This window comes from Eurosta solidaginis, chromosome 3 (genome assembly GCF_040869045.1).
Source record: "Eurosta solidaginis isolate ZX-2024a chromosome 3, ASM4086904v1, whole genome shotgun sequence".
NCBI lineage: Eukaryota > Metazoa > Arthropoda > Insecta > Diptera > Tephritidae > Eurosta > Eurosta solidaginis.
The window spans coordinates 93,019,362-93,040,594 of NC_090321.1; the positions used below are offsets into that span (position 1 = coordinate 93,019,362).

The following is a 21,233-nucleotide window of genomic DNA, read 5'->3' on the forward strand; positions in this document are numbered from 1 at the left end:
ATGTTCTGGGTCACCCTGGTCCACATTTTGGTCGATATCTCGAAAACGCTTTCACATATACAACTACCACCACTCCCTTTTAAAACCCTCATTAATACCTTTAATTTGATACCCATATCGTACAAACACATTTGCAGCACAATTGTTGTCCGTATTCATCGCTGTCTGAAAGAGAACTAATCTTCGGCCAAAAGTTCGTATGGTGTATGGCCAAAGCTGCGAACAAGATTGCGGAATGTTCGCGGAAATGTTCGTGTCGTGTATTTGGCGCTTAAGTCAAGTTAAGTTTTGAGTAATCAGTAACATGCAATGTTCATTTAACAGAACTGTAAGTGACAGTTCTCCAGCCAAGTCAAGTCTATGCTAAGTATCAGTAATGGGGCCTTAAGGCTGGGATGTGACACCAGTTTACCTATTTTAATATACATACCTATGATCTGATAAAGGGGTTTCACAAATTGAAACAAAGCATATTTATTTCTGTTAATTTTTATTTGAATAACGATTAAACTGTTTTTTATTTAAAATAATGAGAATTGGACAGATTTGTGTAAAGAAGTATACGAAATTAAATGTATGTACATTCTTATAAAAGTGCAAACGATAGACGTCGTGAAGATAGATAACAATTTTTATTGCATTTAGAGTTGCCACTTTCGATTAAGAAATAACAATTTTATTCGAGTCGACTTTTAGCTTATGATAAAATAGCGACTCATTTGAAAGGCTTCCAGATACTATCGTAACGAATTGTGTATTACAATTAAAGTTTGAAAATTAAATTCGGAATAATTCAGAAACTAGGTGAGATATTAAATTTAATAACATCATTTAAACGATATTGATATATTTTGGTTAATTGCATTATTCCATAATTTTTCGCAAAGTTTACATACGGAATTTGTATAAATGTACGCAAAAGGATTTGTATTGAATTTCGGTTAATACTTAAAAATCTAAACCTACTATGCATACATATGACTTTTTGTATGTAAATATTATATATTAAAATTACGATAAGCGATTTTTAAAATAAATGATTTTACGATGAAATTGCAACATTGAATATTAGGTAAGTATGCTAATGGTATGATTATAATTCCCTTAAATGAGTTTACCGATAAACAGTTATTTTTTTTTTTAATAAGTGATAACGTATTTATGGGGGTGAGTGTGTATAATTATGTATTGTATGTATGTATAATATAAGTAAATGACAAGTTCGCTTTATGTTTTCATAGAAAGTGAGTTTGTATATGTTATGAGTAAAACTAGCAGAGAAATGCGACAGAAGTGCCCTACAATTCTGTAAACATTTTATATTTAAAAAATAAATAATACGCATACACAAACATATGTAAGATAATTCGAGAAAATTTGGAGAAAGTTTTGTGCTCTTCTAGAACCCGCCAAAAATGTACAGCAAATATCATAAGACTGTTACATCTCATCAAAGGCTTGCAATATGAGGGTTGATTAGGCTCAGGACACAGCGTTTGTCAAGAGCTATGCTAGGCGTGAAGTGCCTGATAATTTCTTAAACGTTATCTGCAAAATAATAGTTATGCTATCGCATAGCTCCCATTATGTTGTCAGCCTAAGGAATTAAGTTCTATGCCAAACCCCCAATACTACCTACGCCTTTTTTTCTTATACTGCTGTCATAAAGCTTAAGGCTTATCTGCAAAATAAAGTATGTTTTAGGTTGATAAGCAATAATACGTAAGACATTTAAGTAAGCATATTGGCCAGCGTAAAAGCCCCGTCGAATAAGAAGTTTTTCATATGCATACATACATATGTAGATGCGTTTAACACAATCTTATGCATCATGAGGAGATTGCACGTATTTTTATGGAGAACGGTAGATTGAGTGACACTGGCGCCACCTGACATGGAAAAGTAGCCAACTCCCAACTTTTGTTGCAAGCAAAGCATAAGAAGAAGAATTTAACATTTGATTTTGCTAAGGGTGGTTTCACACGTTGCAAGTAAAATTATTTTTCGCACTCGTTGGTACTTTTCTAACATTTTTCACAGTTAAAAACTGCAATTTAACTAATGAATACGACACAAAAATTTGTATGAAAGTATTTTTCTGGTATAGTAAGAATGTTTAAAACAGTGCTTCGCGAAATGTTTTATGTGAATGGGCAAGGCAAAATAAGCTTCAATTGGAAAGTCTGTAGTTCCTTTATATTTACAAAATCAACATCTTGGTTGATTGTGGTGATGTTAATGACATGCATAAGATTGCGTTGAACGCATTTATATGAAAAAATTTATTGTGTCTCGGCCATAATCCTTATTGCTTACAATCCGTAACAAAATTTCTTGCTGGGACGTTTAAAATCTCAATAAGTTCGACATCATGCGTGTGTGCGCGTATCTTTTTGGTGCAAAATACTAACCCCAAATTCATATAAAAATTATGTGTTAAAAAGTTCTTATAATTGGAAATTCGTATTTTACAAAGTTTTTAAACCATTGTTTTATTTCTTATGAATTGGGGGATAGATAAATAATATACATTAAATTGGTCCCCTTTCCGTTGCCGATACTAACGTGTATGTGTGACTGGTAGATAATGTATACATATGTATGTCATATCATTGGAACAACTGTTTGGCTATGTACGGATGTTTGAATGAGCGCCTTAAATTATACTACAGTTTTTGTAGTATCTCTCTTTCAAATGAAAACGCATTCCCGATAGCCACAATCGTTCACCAAATGCCACCCTACGCACGCTCGCCATTTCTCTGGTCTTTACATTAAATACAATCGCCCTCAACCTCCTCTTGATGCACATCCTGATCAAATTCATCATCTGCGGTAGCCTCCTGATATTGCTGGTATTCAGATACCAAATCATTCATATTACTTTCTGCTTCGGTAAACTCCATTTCATCCATACCCTCGCCCGTGTACCAATGTAAGAAAGCTTTGCGCCTGAACATCGCCGAAAATTGTTCTGAAATACGTTTGAACAGCTCTTGTATGGCGGTTGTATTGCCAATAAAAGTGGATGACATTTTCAGTCCCTTTGGTGGTATGTCACATACTGCAGTTTTTACATTGTTCGGGATCCATTCTACAAAGTACGAACTATTCTTATTCTGCACTGCTAACATTTGTTCGTCTACTTCTTTCATCGACATACGCCCACGGAAAACAGCAGCAACAGTTAAATAGCGACCATGCCGTGGATCACATGCAGCCATCATATTTTTAGCATCAAACATTTGCTGTGTCAGCTCGGGCACTGTCAGCGCGCGGTATTGTTGTGAGCCGCGTGAAGTTAATGGAGCAAATCCTGGCATAAAGAAGTGGAGACGCGGGAAGGGTACCATGTTGACGGCTAACTTCCGCAAATCGGCGTTGAGTTGACCAGGAAAACGCAAACAAGTGGTCACACCGGACATAGTAAGCGAAACAAGATGATTAAGATCACCATAGCTTGGATTGGATACCTTTAGCGTGCGGAAACAAATATCATATAAAGCCTCGTTATCAATACAATATGTCTCATCTGTGTTTTCTACAAGTTGATGTATGGACAGAGTGGCATTGTAAGGTTCGACAACAGTATCGGAAACCTTTGGCGAAGGCACCACGGAGTACGTGTTCATAATACGATCGGGATACTCCTCGCGTATCTTTGAGATAAGTAGCGTGCCCATACCAGATCCAGTTCCACCACCCAATGAATGAGTTAATTGAAAGCCCTGCATGGAAGAGATTTAGAATAAGACTCTGATTAGAAGCAGCATCTTTATTTTGTTACGTAAATATAAGTTACCTGCAAACAATCGCAGTTTTCACATTCCTTGCGTACCACATCAAGAACATTGTCCACAAGTTCGGCACCCTCAGTGTAATGTCCCTTAGCCCAGTTATTTCCAGCTCCACTCTGACCAAATACAAAATTATCCGGACGGAAAAGTTGTCCGTAGGGGCCAGAACGCACAGACTCCATAGTACCCGGCTCGAGATCGAGTAGAATAGCACGGGGGACATACTTGCCACCAGATGAGCGTGTCACAGCTGTAGAGAAGTAAATTGGAATTTTAGTAAATAGTTCAAGTGATGGACACTATTTAAGATAATCGTATATAGCCTTCCTTTGCAAAAAAGGCCTTCTATATTTGTCTACGGTTCTTTTTATTATCTTTTATATAAAAGTGGGCGTGGTTTTAAACCGATTTCGTCCAATTTTGCAGGCTCATTCCCTATGACAAAGGCTATAAGCTTACCGAGTTTTGTAATGGCAACTTAAAAGATTTGGGGGTTTTCACCAATAATATTTGAAAAATTGATTTTTGTCAAATGTGTGTCCCTTTTCGAGAAACTTTTCCAAAGCTTTAATTAGGAGTCGCCATTTTAACCTACATATGAAATTGGATTATTTTAGCTGCATTATTTACTGAATAATAACTTTACGACGTGAACTGCATAAATTATGTGATCGGTTCGGTTTAGCAGTTCTATCCGTTTTCGGACTTTTGGACCGGTTCCTCAAAGCGGGTTTTTGGATTTTGACCCCCGTTTTCGGTTCGGTTCAGTGGCTCGGAAATAAAAGAAAAAAATGTATAAAAATGCATAATATATACTATGTTTAATATATTGAATGAGCTGTTGAACCGCTACGAAAAGTGGGTTTTAAGTTCGGATCAGATATTTTTGAACGTATTCAGTTCGCATAGTGGTTAAGTTATTTAAGAACAAGTAAGGAAGGTTAAGTTCGGGTGTAACCGAACATTACATACTCAGTTGAAAGCTATGGTGACAACATAAGGGAAAATAACCATGTAGGAAAATGAACCGAGGGAAACCCTGGAATGTGTTTGTATGACATGCGTATCAAATGAAAGGCATTAAAGAGTATTTTATGAGGGAGTGGGCCTGGACGCTTTTTAGGGATATAGCCATAAAGGTGGATCAGGGTTGACTCTAGAATGCGTTTGTACGATATGGGGATCAAATGAAAGGTGTTAATGAGTATTTTAACAGGGAGTAATCCTTAGTTCCATAGGTGGACGCCGTTTCGAGATATCGCCATAAAGGTGGAGCAGGGGTGACCCTAGAATTTATTTGTACAATATGGGCATCAAACGAATGATGTTAATGAGTATTTTAAAAGAGAGTGGGCCTTAGTTCTATAGGTGGATGCCGTTTCGAAATATCGCCATAAAAGTGGACCAGGGGTGACTCTAGAATGTGTTCGTACTATATGGGTATCAAATTAAAGGTATTAATGAGGGTTTTAAAAGGGAGTGGTGGTTGTTGTATAGGTGGTCGCCTTTTCGAGATATCGCCATAAAGGTGGACCAGGGGTGACTCTAGAATGCGTTTGTACGATATGGGTATCAAATGAAAGGTGTTAATGAGTATTTTAAAGGGAGTAATCCTTAGTTACATAGGTGGACGCCGTTTCGAAATATCGGCATAAAGGTGGACCAGGGGTGACCCTAGAATTTGTTTGTACAATATGGGTATCAAATTAAAGGTATTAATAAGGGGTTTAAAAGGGAGTGGTGGTTGTTGTATAGGTGGTCGCATTTTCGAGATATCGCTATAAAGGTGGACCAGGGGTGACCCTAGAATTTGTTTGTACAATATGGGTATCGAAAGAAAGGTGTTAATGGGTATTTTAAAAGGGAGTAATCCTTAGTTCCATAGGTGGACGCCGTTTCGAGATATCGCCATAAAGGTGGAGCAGGGGTGACCCTAGAATTTGTTTGTACAATATGGGTATCAAAAGAAAGGTGTTAATGAGTTTTTTAAAAGGGAGTAATCCTTAGTTCCATAGGTGGACGCTGTTTCGAGATATCGCCATAAAGGTGGGCCAGGGGTGACTCTAGAATTCGTTTGTGCAATATGGGTATCAAACGAAAGGAGTTAATGAGTATTTTAAAAGGGAGTGGCCTTAGTTCTATAGGTGGACGCCTTTTCGAGTTATCGCAATAAAGGTGGACCAGGGGTGACTCTATACTTTGTTTGTGCGATATGGGTATCAAATGAAAGGTGTTAATGAGTATTTTTAAAAGGGAGTGGGCCTTCGTTCTATAGGTTTTTGCCTTTTCGAGATATCGCCATAAAGGTGGACCAGGGGTGACTTTAGAATATGTTTGTACGATATGGGTATCAAATGAAAGGTGTTAATGAGTGTTTTAAAAGGGCGTGGGGCTTAGTTCTATAGTTGCACGCCTTTTCGAGATATCGCCATAAAGGTGGACCAGGGGTGACTCTAGAATGAGTTTGTACGATATGGGTATCAAATTAAAGGCATTAATGAGAGTTTTAAAAGGGAGTGGTTGTAGTTGTATATGTGAAGGCGTTTTCCAGATATCGACCAAAATGTGAACCAGGGTGACCCAGAACATTATCTGTTGGATACCGCTAATTTATTTATATATGTAATACCTGCCAAGATTTTAAGGGTTTTTTATTTCGCCCTGCAGAACTTTTTCATTTTCTTCTACATAATATGGTAGGTGTCACAACCATTTTATAAAGTTTTTTCTAAAGTTATATTTCGCGTCAATAAAACAATCCAATTACCTTACCATGTTTCATCCCTTTTTTCGTATTTGGTATAGAATTATGGCATTTTTTTCATTTTTCGTAATTTTCGATATCGAAAAAGTGGGCGTGGTCATAGTCGGATTTCGTTCATTTTTCATACCAAGATAAAGTGAGTTCAAGTAAGCACGTGAACTAGGTTCATTAAAGATATGTCGATTTTTGCTCAAGTTATCGTGTTAACGGTCATTCGGAAGGACAGACGGACGACTGTGTATAAAAACTGGGCGTGGCATAAACCGATTCCGCGCATTTTCACAGAAAACAGTTATCATCATAAAATCTATGCCCCTACCAAATTTCAAAAGGATTGGTTAATTTTTGTTCGACTTATGGCGTTAAAAGTATCCTAGACAAATTAAATGAAAAAGGGCGGAGCCACGCCCATTTTGAAATTTTCTTTTATTTTTGTATTTTGTTGCACCACATCATTACTGGAGTTGAATGTTGACATAATTTACTTATATACTGTAAAGACATTAAATTTTTTGTTAAAATTTTACTTAAAAAAATTTTTTTTTTAAAAGTAGTAGTAATAGGAGTAACGTTCCTGCCAAATTTCATCATGATATCTTCAACGACTGCCAAATTACAGCTTGCAAAATTTAAAATTACCTTCTTTTAAAAGTGGGCGGTGCCACGCCCATTGTCCAAAATTTTACTAATTTTCTATTCTGCGTCATAAGTTCAACTCATCTACCAAGTTTCGTCGCTTTATCTGTCTTTTGTAATGAATTATCGCACTTTTTCGGTTTTTCGAAATTTTTGATATCGAAAAAGTGGGCGTGGTTATAGTCCGATATCGTTCATTTTAAATAGCGATCTGAGATGAGTGCTCAGGAACCTACATACCAAATTTCATCAAGATACCTCAAAATTTACTCCAGTTATCGTGTTAACGGACGGACGGACGGACGGACATGGCTCAATCAAATTTTTTTTCGATCCTGATTATTTTGATATATGGAAGTCTATATCTATCTCGATTCCTTTATATATGTATGTACTTAATATACTCGGTGAGCTCTGCTCAACTAAGTATAAAAAGCCAGCTCTGTCCGATTTCGCTTATTTAAAATAACGGTTGTAGATAAATAACAAGGCACCCACATATCAAATTTCATTAAGATATATCAAAATATGATCATTTTGATGCACGAAACTCTATACTTATCGCGGTTAATTTATGCCATTACAAGCTATACTTTGTGTAGCCATATATATACATATGTACGTCATGAAAAATTCGTTTGAGTTTGAAACCTCTAAACCCAAATTTAATTCACCTATAGTCACCTTGAACTAGAGTTTGAAAAACTTTTTGGCATTTACTGATTAAGAATACTGGCGGAATTGTTTCTAATAAACATCAGTGCACTTTATACAGTGGAAGAATTATGAATTCTTTAAGTTGCATGGCACGTAAGCGTTTCATTTCGTATAGAAACTTACACAATTCACTCCAAATTAGGTGAATGTTCAGCTATAAAGGTGACGCTGATATTAAATAATTGTAAACTAATAAAAAGAAGGAGCTCTAGTACAGTTTTGGTTGTGAAATGAAAACCGTATGGTTTGAGTAGTCTAAGTGCATTTTCTTTATTGAAATTAATGTAGCCCCGTGGGTTCTTCTCCGCTATAGCGTAAGTTTATGTGTTCTCTTCAAAAAATATTTTCTACTAAATAAGAAAAGGGATACCATTTCCTACAAATAGAGCCATTTTGCTTAGCGGAAGGTGACCTAGTTCAAAAATTGGAACTAAGAGTGCAATATGCAGGTATAATTTTTTCCAGAAAAGAAAACGTCGTAAGATGCAATTACTTCGATGCTTTTGCCAACCCCAGTTTCGTATTGAGATAGAAAACGAGTTCTTTAAAATTTTCTAGAATATACAATATACATGTGGAGTACCCTAATAGTCAGCATAACAGCTCTGCATATTCTGTACAAACATTTTTACATATTCGCTTTGTATTGCAAATTTAACTCTCTTTTCTTAAACTTGTTTACATAGTCACCTTTTCAATTAACTTTTTCCAGTACATAGCAATAGCATATAGCCCTAGCGGTAACCAAATTCTTTTATGCTGTAATCTTCGTGAATATGAACAGTAATTTTATCAGGCCTCTTGATTTTTGTCCTCTAAATACGTCGGACGTTTTACAAAAGTATTTTGTTAAAATAAAGCAATATTTTTTGTTTAACCTAGAAGGTAAACCGTGCAAGTGTTTTTATTACGGCAAAAAAGGTAAAGTCAACCGTCCAACTTCGAAAGCATCAATTTGGTAAGGACCCCGCAAAAAGTGTCATTGCAACGATTTCGAACACGTACTAGTAAGCGAATCTAGCATAAAGCACAAGGATGCCAAACGATAGCGGAATTTCTTCGGCACCAACGGCTAACACGCCACCACAGAACTCCAACAATTCCATCCAATCAACACCGCTAGTCGAAAGACAAGCTGCTGCAGTTTACGCCCGGCTACCAATCCCTGCCATGTCCAGTAATAATTTTGAAGCTTGGTTCACGTCAATGGACTTTTGGTTTACTGCGTCGGGAATCACCTCCGACAAACAGAAGGCGGCAACTGTGTTCGCCGCACTCGATCCCACGGTAATTGGTCAACTATCCGAGGTGATCGCAGCTATGCCACAACAGGATGGATTTGAGTACGTCAAGGCTAAAATAATAGAGCATTTCGCCGATAGCGAACAAAGGCGCCTAAACCGACTTCTATCCGACTTCTATCCGAACTTCCACTCGGTGATAAAAAACCTTCCGAACTATATTTCGAAATGAAACGCGTCGCCGGAAATACATTAGGAGAAGCCGCCTTAAAAGGCTTGTGGACTAAACGTCTCCCAGAATTTGCGCAACCCGTCGTTGCTGCATCCTCGGGTACTGCTGCGGAATTTACGAAGATTGCGGACTCGATCATCGACGCAGTTACACCGCACCACGTTCATCGAGTGGAATCAGGAGTTGCGAGTGAAATAAGTCAGCTCCGCTCAACCGTAGAAGACCTCGGCAAGCGTCTCGATAGATTCTCTATACGCTCACGTTCACGCACTCGGCAGAGATCAGCAAGTAAATTTCGACATCGAAGCACAAATCGACCAGAAACAGCCAATCCGGATTCATCAGCTAGTACCCAGTGCTGGTACCACAAAAAGTACGGCACAAACGCTCGTAAGTGCCGCAGCCCGTGCCGCTATAGACATCGCACAGCTGCAGTGACGACAGATAAGAGCGAACAATGACTAGATAATCACGCTGCTGAACCCCGTAATACATTTGTAGGACCTCGTAAAGTATTCCGCCTTCAAGTAAAAGACAATATTTCAAAAACGACATTTCTTATCGATACGGGAGCCGACGTATCGATCCTTCCGCTGACATCGCAACCGTATGACATCCAACCAACTGCCACTAAATTATATGCTGCAAACGGTGCTGCTATCAAAGTCTTAGGTAAGATGAAACTAAAACTTGACCTAGGTCTCCGGCGCGATTTTGTCTGGTCATTTATAATCGCAGATGTCACTCAACCTATCATAGGCGCGGATTTTATAAAATTTTACGATCTCCTCATAGACATGCGTCGAAGTAAACTGATCGACAATACGACGACCTTAGCTACGAATTTATCGCCAACAGTAAAATACAATGTGTTAGAATTAAAGACATTTACGATCGAGGGGGTTTTCAATGAAATTTTAAACGAATTTCCAAGCATCACGAAATTGGCGCTAGATGGCACAAAATCTAAATCAACGGTTTTTCATCGAATTCAAACGACGGGACAGCCAGTGTTCTGTAGGCCTCGCCGTCTTCCGCCCGAAAAATTAGAAGCCGCAAAATCCGAGTTCGAATTTTTGCTCAAGGCGGGAGTGTGCCGCTCATCAAGCAGTAGTTGGTCCAGCCCACTCCATATGGTTAGGAAAGGTGATGGGTCCTGGAGACCATGCGGAGACTATAGAGCTCTAAACGCGCAAACCCTCCCCGATCGGTATCCCTTGCCCTATCTAACAGACTTCGCCAATATTTTTTAGGAAAATCGTTGTTTTCAAAGATCGATCTAAAAAAGGCATTCCACCAGGTGCCAATCCACGCTGACGACGTGCAGAAGACCGCAATAACAACGCCCTTCGGTTTGTATGAGTTTCAATTTATGACATTCGGGCTGTGCAACGCGGCACAAAATTTCAGCGTCTAACCGACGAGGTCCTGCGCGGTTTGGATTTTGTCTTTCCATATATTGACGATATATGTGTGGCGTCAGAGTCGATAGAACAGCATCAGCAACATTTAAGATTACTTTTCCAGCGACTACAGGAAAATAATTTGACAATAAATATTTCCAAATGCGTTTTCGGAAAACCGGAAATAAAATTTCTAGGTCACCTAGTTAATTCCACTGGAATCAAACCGCTACCAGAAAAAGTTGCATCGCTGGTAGACTTTCCCAAACCGACTATCGCCAAGAATCTGAAACGCTTTATAGCAATGATCAATTTTTATAGAAAATTCCTTCCTCACGCTGCCGACTACCAGTCTGAATTACAGCAGCTCGTTCGAGGAAATAAGAAAAACGACATGACGGCCCTCGTTTGGAATGCTGAAGCCGAGGATGCGTTTAAACGTTGTAAAGAAGAACTCGCAAACGCGACGCTATTGTTTCACCCATCAGGAACCGCGGAATTGTCACTGCATACTGACGCCTCTGATTTCGCTGTAGGAGCTGCTTTACACCAAATAATTGACGGCAAGTTCCAACCCCCAGCACAGCGCAAGTACAGTACGTACGATTGGGAACTAACCGCAATGTATCAAGCTGTGTCACACTTTCGCTACATGATAGAGGGACGACGCTGTCATATACTTACGGATCATCGCCCTCTTGTCTTCGCATTCAGGCAAAAACTGGAAAAAACAGCTCCTCGCCGTGCGCGTCAGCTTGACTACATAGGGCAGTTTACGACAGATATAAGACATATATCGGGAGAAGCTAACATCACGGCAGATCTATTATCTCGAATTCAGTCACTGGGTGAAGTAATCGATTATAATGCCATAGCACAGGCACAGCAAACCGACCCCGAGTTGCAAACGTTTTTGGCATCAGGTACAAACGCTAAATTTTCTTTATCATTAAAACCGTTTATTCCTACAGGAACGAACGTTCAATTAATCTGCGATACGTCTACGCCAAATATTCGTCCATACATTCCAAAAGAATTTCGAAACCAGATATTGTCTAAAATGCACAGCCTGGCACATCCTGGAGTGCGCGCCACTACGAAGCTGGTTACAGCTCGATTCGTTTGGAAAGGCATAAAAAAGAGCGTTGCAGATTTCGTCAAAAGATGTGAAGCATGCCAGCGATCAAAGACCCATCGTCACACGAAATCCCCACTGGTAAGATATGCTACACCTCAAGGTAGATTTACGCACATCAATATCGATATAGTCGGACCATTTCCCTTATGCGAAGGACAGCGTTACTGCCTCACTATCATCGATCGTTTTACACGATGGCCGGAAGCGGTCCCCATTCCTGATATGACCGCCGAGACTGTCGTCAAGGCGTTAATAACCGTTTGGATATCGAGATTTGGGGTCCCCGAGCGCATAACGTCGGACCGTGGGCGACAATTTGAATCCGCAATATTTCAGGAGCTTATTTCATCATTGGGAGCAACTCATTTGCGTACTACGTCGTATCACCCCCAATCCAACGGAATAGTCGAACGCTGGCACCGTTGTCTGAAATCAGCAATCCTTTGCCAAGGCTCCAGCAAATGGACGCACTATCTGCCTACGATTTTGCTTGGACTTAGAGTGGCATTCAAACCGGATATCGGCGCATCCCCAACGGAACTGGTCTACGGTAGGACGTTAAAAGTTCCTGGAGAATTTTTCCACCCAACTAGGCCAACAGATGTAACCAGTGATACGGTAGCAAAATTTCGTAAGTCAATGGAAAAGCTTCGTGCTAGTGACACTGCCCACCATTCGCCTCCTACTACGTTTGTGTCACAAAAGTTACAAACCGCAACACACGTTTTTATAAGAAATGATTCCGTGCGACCCGCACTAACTAATCCGTACGACGGACCGTTCGCAGTAACGCATAAAACCCCGAAATATTTTACAGTGCTCATTCGAGGGCAACCACGCAACATAAGCATCGATAGACCAAAACCCGCATATTTAACAAGCTACGATTATCAATCTCCGTCAACACTCAGAGGGCTACAACTAACACCGGAAATAAACGTATCAAAGACGCCTACGCATAGCTCTATCCGAAACCCTCAGCCAGATAAAAACAAAAACAACGCATCGACGAAATTTACACGAAGTGGTCGACAAGTGAAATTCCCCAGTCGGTACATGTAACTTTCGTCTAGGAGGGGAGTAATGTGGAGTACCCTAATAGTCAGCATAACAGCTCTGCATATTCTGTACAAACATTTTTACATATTCGCTTTGTATTGCAAATTTAACTCTCTTTTCTTAAACTTGTTTACATAGTCACCTTTTCAATTAACTTTTTCCAGTACATAGCAATAGCATATAGACCTAGCGGTAACCAAATTCTTTTATGCTGTAACCTTCGTGAAATATGAACAGTAATTTTATCAGGCCTCTTGATTTTTGTCCTCTAAATACGTCGGACGTTTTACAAAAGTATTTTGTTAAAATAAAGCAATATTTTTTGTTTAACCTAAAAGGTAAACCGTGCAAGTGTTTTTATTACGGCAAAAAAGGTAAAGTCAACCGTCCAACTTCGAAAGCATCAATTTGGTAAGGATTTAGTTCGATCGAATCCTACATACATATAGCAGTGACATTCTGGTCTTAAACAATTTAAGAACCTTGTCCGAAAACTGAAACTTGAACGCCAGAATTTTGGGCTCAAACAACAGTTCTATTTTGGGAAATGATGTCTCTAATGATGTAAATATTTTGTTGCAATATGCATTTTTTAATCGGCGGCGCTGTGGGCAAGGAATAAAGCTCATTTCACCTGATTTGGAGAAGATAATTCTAGCAGCAGATGTTTCTTCATGGAACAATCTATTGCAAGGGTATATTAAGAGTGGGATCAGCAGCCTTAGCAAATGCGCTGTAATTTTTTCACGAAAAGGTCGCGCAGTCCATGGAACAAAAGTTTAACTAGAGCTCCGATAGCACGAAAAGGAACTGCGTACAAGCCGCTAAGCCAGACTTTAATTTCCCGCCCATACGGCTCTGAAAAATTATGTTAATAAGCACCTCTAAAGCCTATTCAGAATTGTGAAGGATCCCTTCGAGCCGTTCGACGCTGAGCAAGCCCTCAGAAGAATTTAACTTAAATTTATCTGGTTACCAGCATTAACATAAACAGCAATGGGAAGGGGTCAGCAATTAAGGAGCTAAGTCCTCTCTTCAAACGTAAATGAAGGTCTACAATTCACTTGCCGCAGTGACATCATTGATGTGGCAACTGAGTACATATTACTATCGGAACATCTTTTCCATAGGTAAATTATTTCCTCAACTAACCTGAAGCTTCGTTGTAGTAAACACTGACCCGCTCCAGTTGCAGATCGCTGTCGCCATTGTAAATGCCATTGCTGTCTATTCCGTGCTCCTCTGAGATTATTTCCCAAAACTAGAATAGAAAATTAGGATTATATTAATTAATTAGAAATAATGGTTCAACGAGAGTAAGATAATATTGATAGTAAACTGATTACACTTATTTGATGTTTGTATACAATTCCATTAACAGGAATCATATGCATATGTATTATATTGGGCCTAATTGAGAAAGACCAATCAAGAGTTGATAAAGCAATATTTCGACTTGGCCATGCCAGAAAATCTTGATATACAAATATCATATATTATATTAATAGAAAATGTGTGGCTACCGCCGTGATTATCGTGACCATTAGCTTTAGCTCACAAAAACTTATAAGGCCTTGAATCTAAGTAGGTATCACCTTTAAAATTTTTTTCGGGCAGTATAACGTCTGGCAAGAATGCTAATAGCAGTGCTGCTCAAAAATTTTTATATGGAAGTGCGAATCACAATACATGTACAAAATTTTATGTGCACTGAAACTTGTTTGTATTTAAAAAAATATATTTAAAAAATTTTAATTGTTTGAGGTCGGAAAAAGTTGAATATTTGGTTTCAAGTTACAAAATATTTGCTTAAAATTTTACGTCAATAGTTATATCACCAACATACAAGAGCCAATAAATTTAATTCTGGAAGTAGCGAAAAATTACATTGACCTCTAGCCTCAAGTTTTGTGGAAACATATTCTATATACGTACATATATCGTCGGAATTTGGGTTTCAATAATCATACTAAAAGTGAATGTAGAGATTTTTCGCGAATGTTGTATTGGAAGTTGAATGTGATAACTTTTGAAATGCTTAATTAGAGGACTCCGCGTGGTTTGTTTCAAATTTGTGTTCAAATTTACATATCTATATTAGCAACAGATATTACTGAGGTGCTGAAGTACCATTTGAATTTAATAAAATGTTTAACAAGTAAATGATAGGCATGGTTACATTACGGTTCCCCCAATCAAAAAATGTCTCATAACCAAGAAAAATAATATATCGAATTGAAACAAAAAGTCACAGAAACAGAAAACCGCGTAAGGAGAATCTCTAGTTCAAAACAAGTGCATTTCTAGTGCATTCTGAACCACTAATAGTTCGCCATCTATCTCTTTTACATGTTTTCAACTGGCGAATTTAACATGGCGACGGCCTAGGCGGTGGAAATTGCCCCCGCTGCTTTAAATTTTAACTAGTATCCTCTTTTTTCCTTTTCCAAATTTCTTTTTCGAACTTTTTCGATAGTTGAGAAAGAGGCATACTCATATGTAGCCGCAGCTCGTTAAAGCTGGTAGCAGTTTTTTTGTCGATTTTATAACTGAAAATCTAGTGTTAACGAACTAATACTTATTTGGCACTCTAGGTCTAGTTCTGAACCAGAATTTTGTATCACTAGTTACTGACTTCCCTTGAGGGTAATTAACTAATATATGAAGTTAGAATAGGCTCCTGTTGTTGTAGCAGTGTTCGCCCATCCAATAGGTGCGACCGATCACAAATTGTCATCAATATCCTCCAATGCCAGTCCAAGGAAACTTGCTGTTTCAACAGTGGTGGACCATAATGTGAGGGGTGTTAGAGGCTTTGGTTCCACATTACAATTAAAAAGATGGTTGGTGTCATGTGGGGACACATTGCAAGCAGAGCATACATTTTGTATGTCGGGGTTGATTAAGAGTTTAACCTGTTACAGTATCCAGATCTAAGTTGAGCTAGAGTGACTTGCGTTTCCCTGGGGAGTGTGCGTTCCTCTTCTGCAAGTTTTGGGTACTGTTCTTTGAGTACTGGATTCACCGGGCAATTCCTGGCATAAAGGTCCGACGCCTGTTTGTGGAGTTCACTGAGGACCTGCTTGTGTTTTTTTGCTTTATACGGCTGAGTTCTCAGGTGCCGTATTTCCTCATAATGCTTACGGAGATTACTTCTTAAGCCCCTGGTGTTGGCTCATCAATCAGATGTCTGTTGGGATGCCCAGGTTTCTGGGTATTCAACAGGAACTGTTTGGTTAGAATCACATTTCTCTCCCTCATGGGGAGTATTCTCGCCTCATTATGTAGATGGCGTTCTGGGGACAAAGGAAGACAGCCCGTGGCAGTATTTTGACAGGCCTGTAGCTTCTTCCAGTGTGTAGTTTTTAGGCTTGGCGACCATATAGGGGACGCGTAGCATGCAATCGGCTGTCCAATTGCTTTGTAAGTGGTAATGAGCGTTTCTTTGTCTTTTCTCCAAGTACTGCAAGCAAGTGATTTGAGGATTTTTTTACGGCTCTGGATTTTCGGTACAATTGCGTCTGCATGATCAAACGTCACGCCCAAGATTTTGGGGTGTGGGACAGTCGACAGCGTAGTGCCACCGACGTGGATGTTCAAAATGGTCGACATTTGGGACGTCCGTTTTGTGAATAAGGTTGCGTAGGATTTAGTCGGTGATAATGCCAGGTTTTGCGAGGCGAAAAAACTAGAGAGATCAGGGAGGTAGCCGTTTATTCTGTTACAAAACTCATCGATCTGTGGGCCTGGGCCTGTGGCCATTATTGTGCAGTCATCGGCATAGGAAACGATAGTAACCCCTTCTAGTGGTGAAGGTAGCTTTGATATGTAGAAGTTAAACAAAAGTGGGGATAGGACACCACTCTGTGGCACCCCTTGTTTAATTCTTCTTGGTTTTGATGTTTCGTTTCTAAATTGCACCGATGCCTGCCGACCACCCAGATAATTTGCGGTCCACCTTTTAAGACTTGGGGGAAAGGTAGACCCTTCCAGGTCTTGATATAACGTGCCATGGTTGACCCTAACAAAAGCTTTTGGTAGGTCTAGCGCAACGAGTACTGTTCTATGGTGGGGTGTTGATTTTAACCGCAATTTATCTGGGTGCTAATGGACTTTAACGCGGTAGTAAGCTGTGTAGTTTTCTAAAGCCATGCAAGTTTGCCTTGAAATGGGGCAGTAAAATGGCTTTAAGCGTCTTAGTTACTGGCGATAGGAGAGATATCGGGCGATATGACTCTCCTATGTTTGCTGGTTTCCCAGGCTTTAGTAGCGGGACCAACTTGGCCATTTTCCATTTTTCGCGAATGACGAAGGTGGAAAGAGACAAGTTGAAGACATGCGCTAAATATTTGAAATTCTCTTTCCCTAGGCTTTTAAGCATCGGCATGGCTATGCCGTCTGGGCCCACAGCTTTGGATGGTTTAGCATGACCGATGGCATCCTCAACCTCTTTGGCGGTGATGGTAATTGAGACGCGCTGAATTTATGTTTATGTGCGTATCTGTTGGCCCTCCGTCTATCTTTGTCGACCGTAGAATGCATTATATATTGTCGGCAGAAAGCGCTCGCGCAATTTTTCGCGTCCGACAGCACTTTATAGCCAAAGGCGATGGAAATTTTGTCATTGTGCTTAGACGGATTCGATAGGGACTTTACGGTGGACCAAAGCTTACCTACATCGGCAGAGAGGTTACAACCGCTTAGGTGCTCCTCCCATTTCGCCCGTGTTCATCCACCAGCAATCTGATGCGTTGGTTTATATCCCTTATTTGGGGGTCGCCGGGTTCGAGCTGTCTTATTAGGTCACGTTCTCTCGCTAAATTTGCGGCCTCCGCCGGAAAGTGAGGCCGATTTCGGGAATTCTACCGGCGGGAATGAAACGAGCCGAGGCGGATTCAATGACCTTGCGGAAAGCACGCTCCCCTTGGGGAACATCAGTCGGTTGTCTGTAAAGGATTTTTATTCATCCCACTTTCCTTTTTTAAAGTTTATGAAGGTGCGTTTTTCTGTGACGATGAAGTCGGTGGTACTCTCGAGCGAAATACACTCAGAAAAAAATTTCTCCCCATTGAAGAAAAATTGGAATGAAATGGCACTTAATAAATTTTTTCCTCATTCGCATGGCCAAATTTCTTCAAAATGAGGAAAAATTCTTCAAATTGAGGACTTTTTCGTCATTTTGAAGAAGTTTTGGCCCCGCGAAGAGGAAAAAATTTCTTAAGTGCCATTTCATTCAAGTTTTTTCTGAGTGTAAGTATTGGCAGGTGGTCAATGTTACCATCGGCTGCCAGTTGACGCAGTTTACGAGTCCTGCGCTCACGATTGATATATCCGGCGAACTGTGACAGCTTCCTACCATACGTGTGGAGGCGTCTCCGTTTATTGTGCAGAACGTCGTTTCTTATATTTGATCCGCCAATATCTCACCCCTACTGTCTGCCTGCAAGTTTGAATGCCATAGATCGTGATGGGCATTGATATCGCCTAAGATAATGCGATTATTGTCAGTGAGTAAGGCGCTGATATTAGAGCGGTATCCACTGGGGCAGCAGGTGGCAGGAGGGATGTAGATGTTGATGATTTCTAGGTTTGCATCGCCTGTCCCGACAGATAGGCCTTGACGTTCTAAGACACTGTCCCTGCGGCCGATTGCGGGATGAAATAAAAGATAATGCACAGAGTGGTGTATGATAAACGCGAGACCACCTCCATTTCCGCTCTCGCGATCTTTTCTGTGGACATTATGAACAAGTCTGCAGAGCAGATCTTGCTGTGAGTTTAGTCTCTTGAATCGCAGCAATGCGGATGTTGTGCCACTTCATGAAATCGACTATCTCCGTGATCTTCCAAGTTAATCCATTACAGTTTAACTGCAGAATTCTGAAGTGCAACGGGGGAGACGTTGTCACTCTGGGAGTAAGTGCCGGGTGACTACGCCTGGGTTGTGGAAGGCTAGGACGCAACTGCTGTTGTGGCCCTGCGACTGGCCGTCCTTGGGTAAGCATTGGGGTACCCGGCCTGGCAACATGGCGCAATGAAACCCGTCGGCGGGTTGCCGTCGCGGAGACCACAACATCTCGGAAAGTGGAACCGCCCATGGCAGGAGCTGCATTGGACGGATGTCGCAAACATATATATTCTGTGCTGGCAAACGGTGCAAAAGAAGGTAGGGACTAAGAGTCTGTTTCCCTAACTACACGGTTGCTGCCGGAAAAGGGAGGGGAAGAAGACGGGGGCAGGAGCTGATGCTCGGCATTGCTCCCAACTCTACTACGGAGGTTGTAGGTATGAGTAGGAGCGGCCGTATGAGTTGGTGGTGCCGTGGGGCGCGAGCAGCAGTGTGTACTTGTTGTGGCTTGCTGAGCAGCGGGGCTTCTGGAAGGTAGTGGGGGGGGGGGGGGGCGCTAAGCCGTAGAACGGGACGCCCTTGGGCGTGAACAGCAAGGAGCCACAAAATAATTATAAAAGTTACGTGGACGTCGGGTTTTGGGATCTAGCCCAGAACAACCTATCCGATGCAACCATCCCTAGCACGAGACACACTGACAAGAGTATGACCGTCCTAAAAAGATTCTTTTCCGGCAGACGCAGCAAAACCATTTCTCAGGACCGGGGTTAGGAGACGGACCCGGATTGGATTCGATACCTTCCCGGAGCAAGAGAATATGGAGCAGTCCCGCTGCAGGGAGATGCTGGGAGGATGACAATTTGTGGGAAGGACGCAAAACATTAAATGGGGTTACACTGAAATGACAGTCCTTGGTCGGGAAAAATCCCGAGTCGCTCCGGTACATAGAACCGACTGGCTTGGGAAGCGCAGGCTCCTCTTGTTTTGGTACAGTTTTGTTTACATTCTCTGGTCATATGCTCCATATATTTCAGCTCCGCGGTAAATTATCTATTTTAATTTTATTTATGAATCAATTTTGATTAAAAATTTTTTTCAGTGCTATAATGTTTTAGAATAATTTTTAGTTATCAATTTGTTAGTATACATTTTTTTATTATACACAAGTACATGAGCTTCATACGGGAGTGCGTTTTCTTGGCACTTTCATAAGAAATTCAAGCATTTTCATATGATTCGAAATTATATGTGAGGGCATATGGGAGTGCTATGAAAATTTTTTTTATATTCAAAGTGTGAATTTGAATTTGTGCCTATGATTCAGGGGAAACAAAAACAAAAGTGGTACAAGTGTATAGGGGTTGAGCAGCTCTGGCTAATAGTGTCTAGTAATTGGTAAAGTGCAAAAATGCAACCATAGCTCAATTACATGGTTAGCTCATCTCATCAGCTGATTTTATTTTTTTTCTTTCACTGGTATAAGGATTGTCAAAAGGAGATGGCAAGCGCAAAATGTAACCAACACATTGACTATTATTTACTGCCGAGGAGGTAAATTTTTTATAAAAAAATAGTTTCGTATTAGGTTAGGTTAGGTTGAGGTGGCTGCCCGAGGGCACACTTACACCAGTAGTATTAGGCCCGTTGTGATACCACCAAAATACACCGTTACCTTTCCTCTTCGAACCAGTTTGAGGACCTGATAAAAGCTACCATGTCCTTGACGTCATACTCCACAACCTGGCTCAGATTATCAAGAAATGGAGCACCCAGAAAGCGCTGTCGTGCTCCGCTTAGTGCTAGGCAGTTGCAAATGAGGTGAATCACCGTTTCCTCCTCATCATCCTCTTTACAACCCCTACAGCATCGACGATAAGACGCTCCTAACCTTTCTGCATGCCTAGCTATGAGGCAATGACCAGTTAGTGCCCCTACAAGTGTGGAATGGTATCCCTTCTTAGGTTGTACACGTGACGGGATCTTTTAGGATCCCATTTAGGCCAGGTTTCCTTCGATGTTCGACACTCCGGTGTTCGTAACCATCTTTCGTCGGCTTGACGGTGGATGTGCTCTTTTAGCATTAGCTTGCATGTGGACAGGGGCATACCTAAGCGTTCTTGGCCAGGAAGAACCTGCCTGGTTGTACCCTGCCTAGCGAGTTCATCTGCAATGCAGTTTCCCTCGATATCCCCACGTCCAGGGACCCACGTGAGGTGTACATGGTAGTTTCATATTACTTTAAGTTATTTTTTTAGTAAGTGCATCTAATTAGTACATTATTTTTCCACATACACAAGAATTGCCAAGTTTTATGTTTTCTCACCATTCAATTCGCCTAACACCTACACGCAGGTTTTCACAATCTGAACAAAGGTATGTTGTTGCTGTATATATATGT

The 21,233-nt window shown here is 40.5% G+C and overlaps 1 protein-coding gene across 2 annotated transcripts in view; it reads right to left on the reverse strand.

Moving 5' to 3' along the window:
• Positions 1–473: 473 nt before the first annotated feature.
• Positions 474–21,233, reverse strand: part of betaTub60D (beta-Tubulin at 60D) — a 110,415-nt gene continuing 89,655 nt past the window's right edge. For both annotated transcript variants that reach the window (XM_067772767.1, XM_067772765.1), the window contains exons 2-4: positions 14,140–14,248; positions 3,803–4,047; positions 474–3,728 (exon numbers count right to left, since the gene is read on the reverse strand). In XM_067772767.1, the coding sequence (XP_067628868.1) occupies positions 2,775–3,728; positions 3,803–4,047; positions 14,140–14,248 (1,308 nt within the window). In that variant the 3' untranslated portion in view covers positions 474–2,774. The remainder of the gene's footprint in view (positions 3,729–3,802; positions 4,048–14,139; positions 14,249–21,233) is intronic.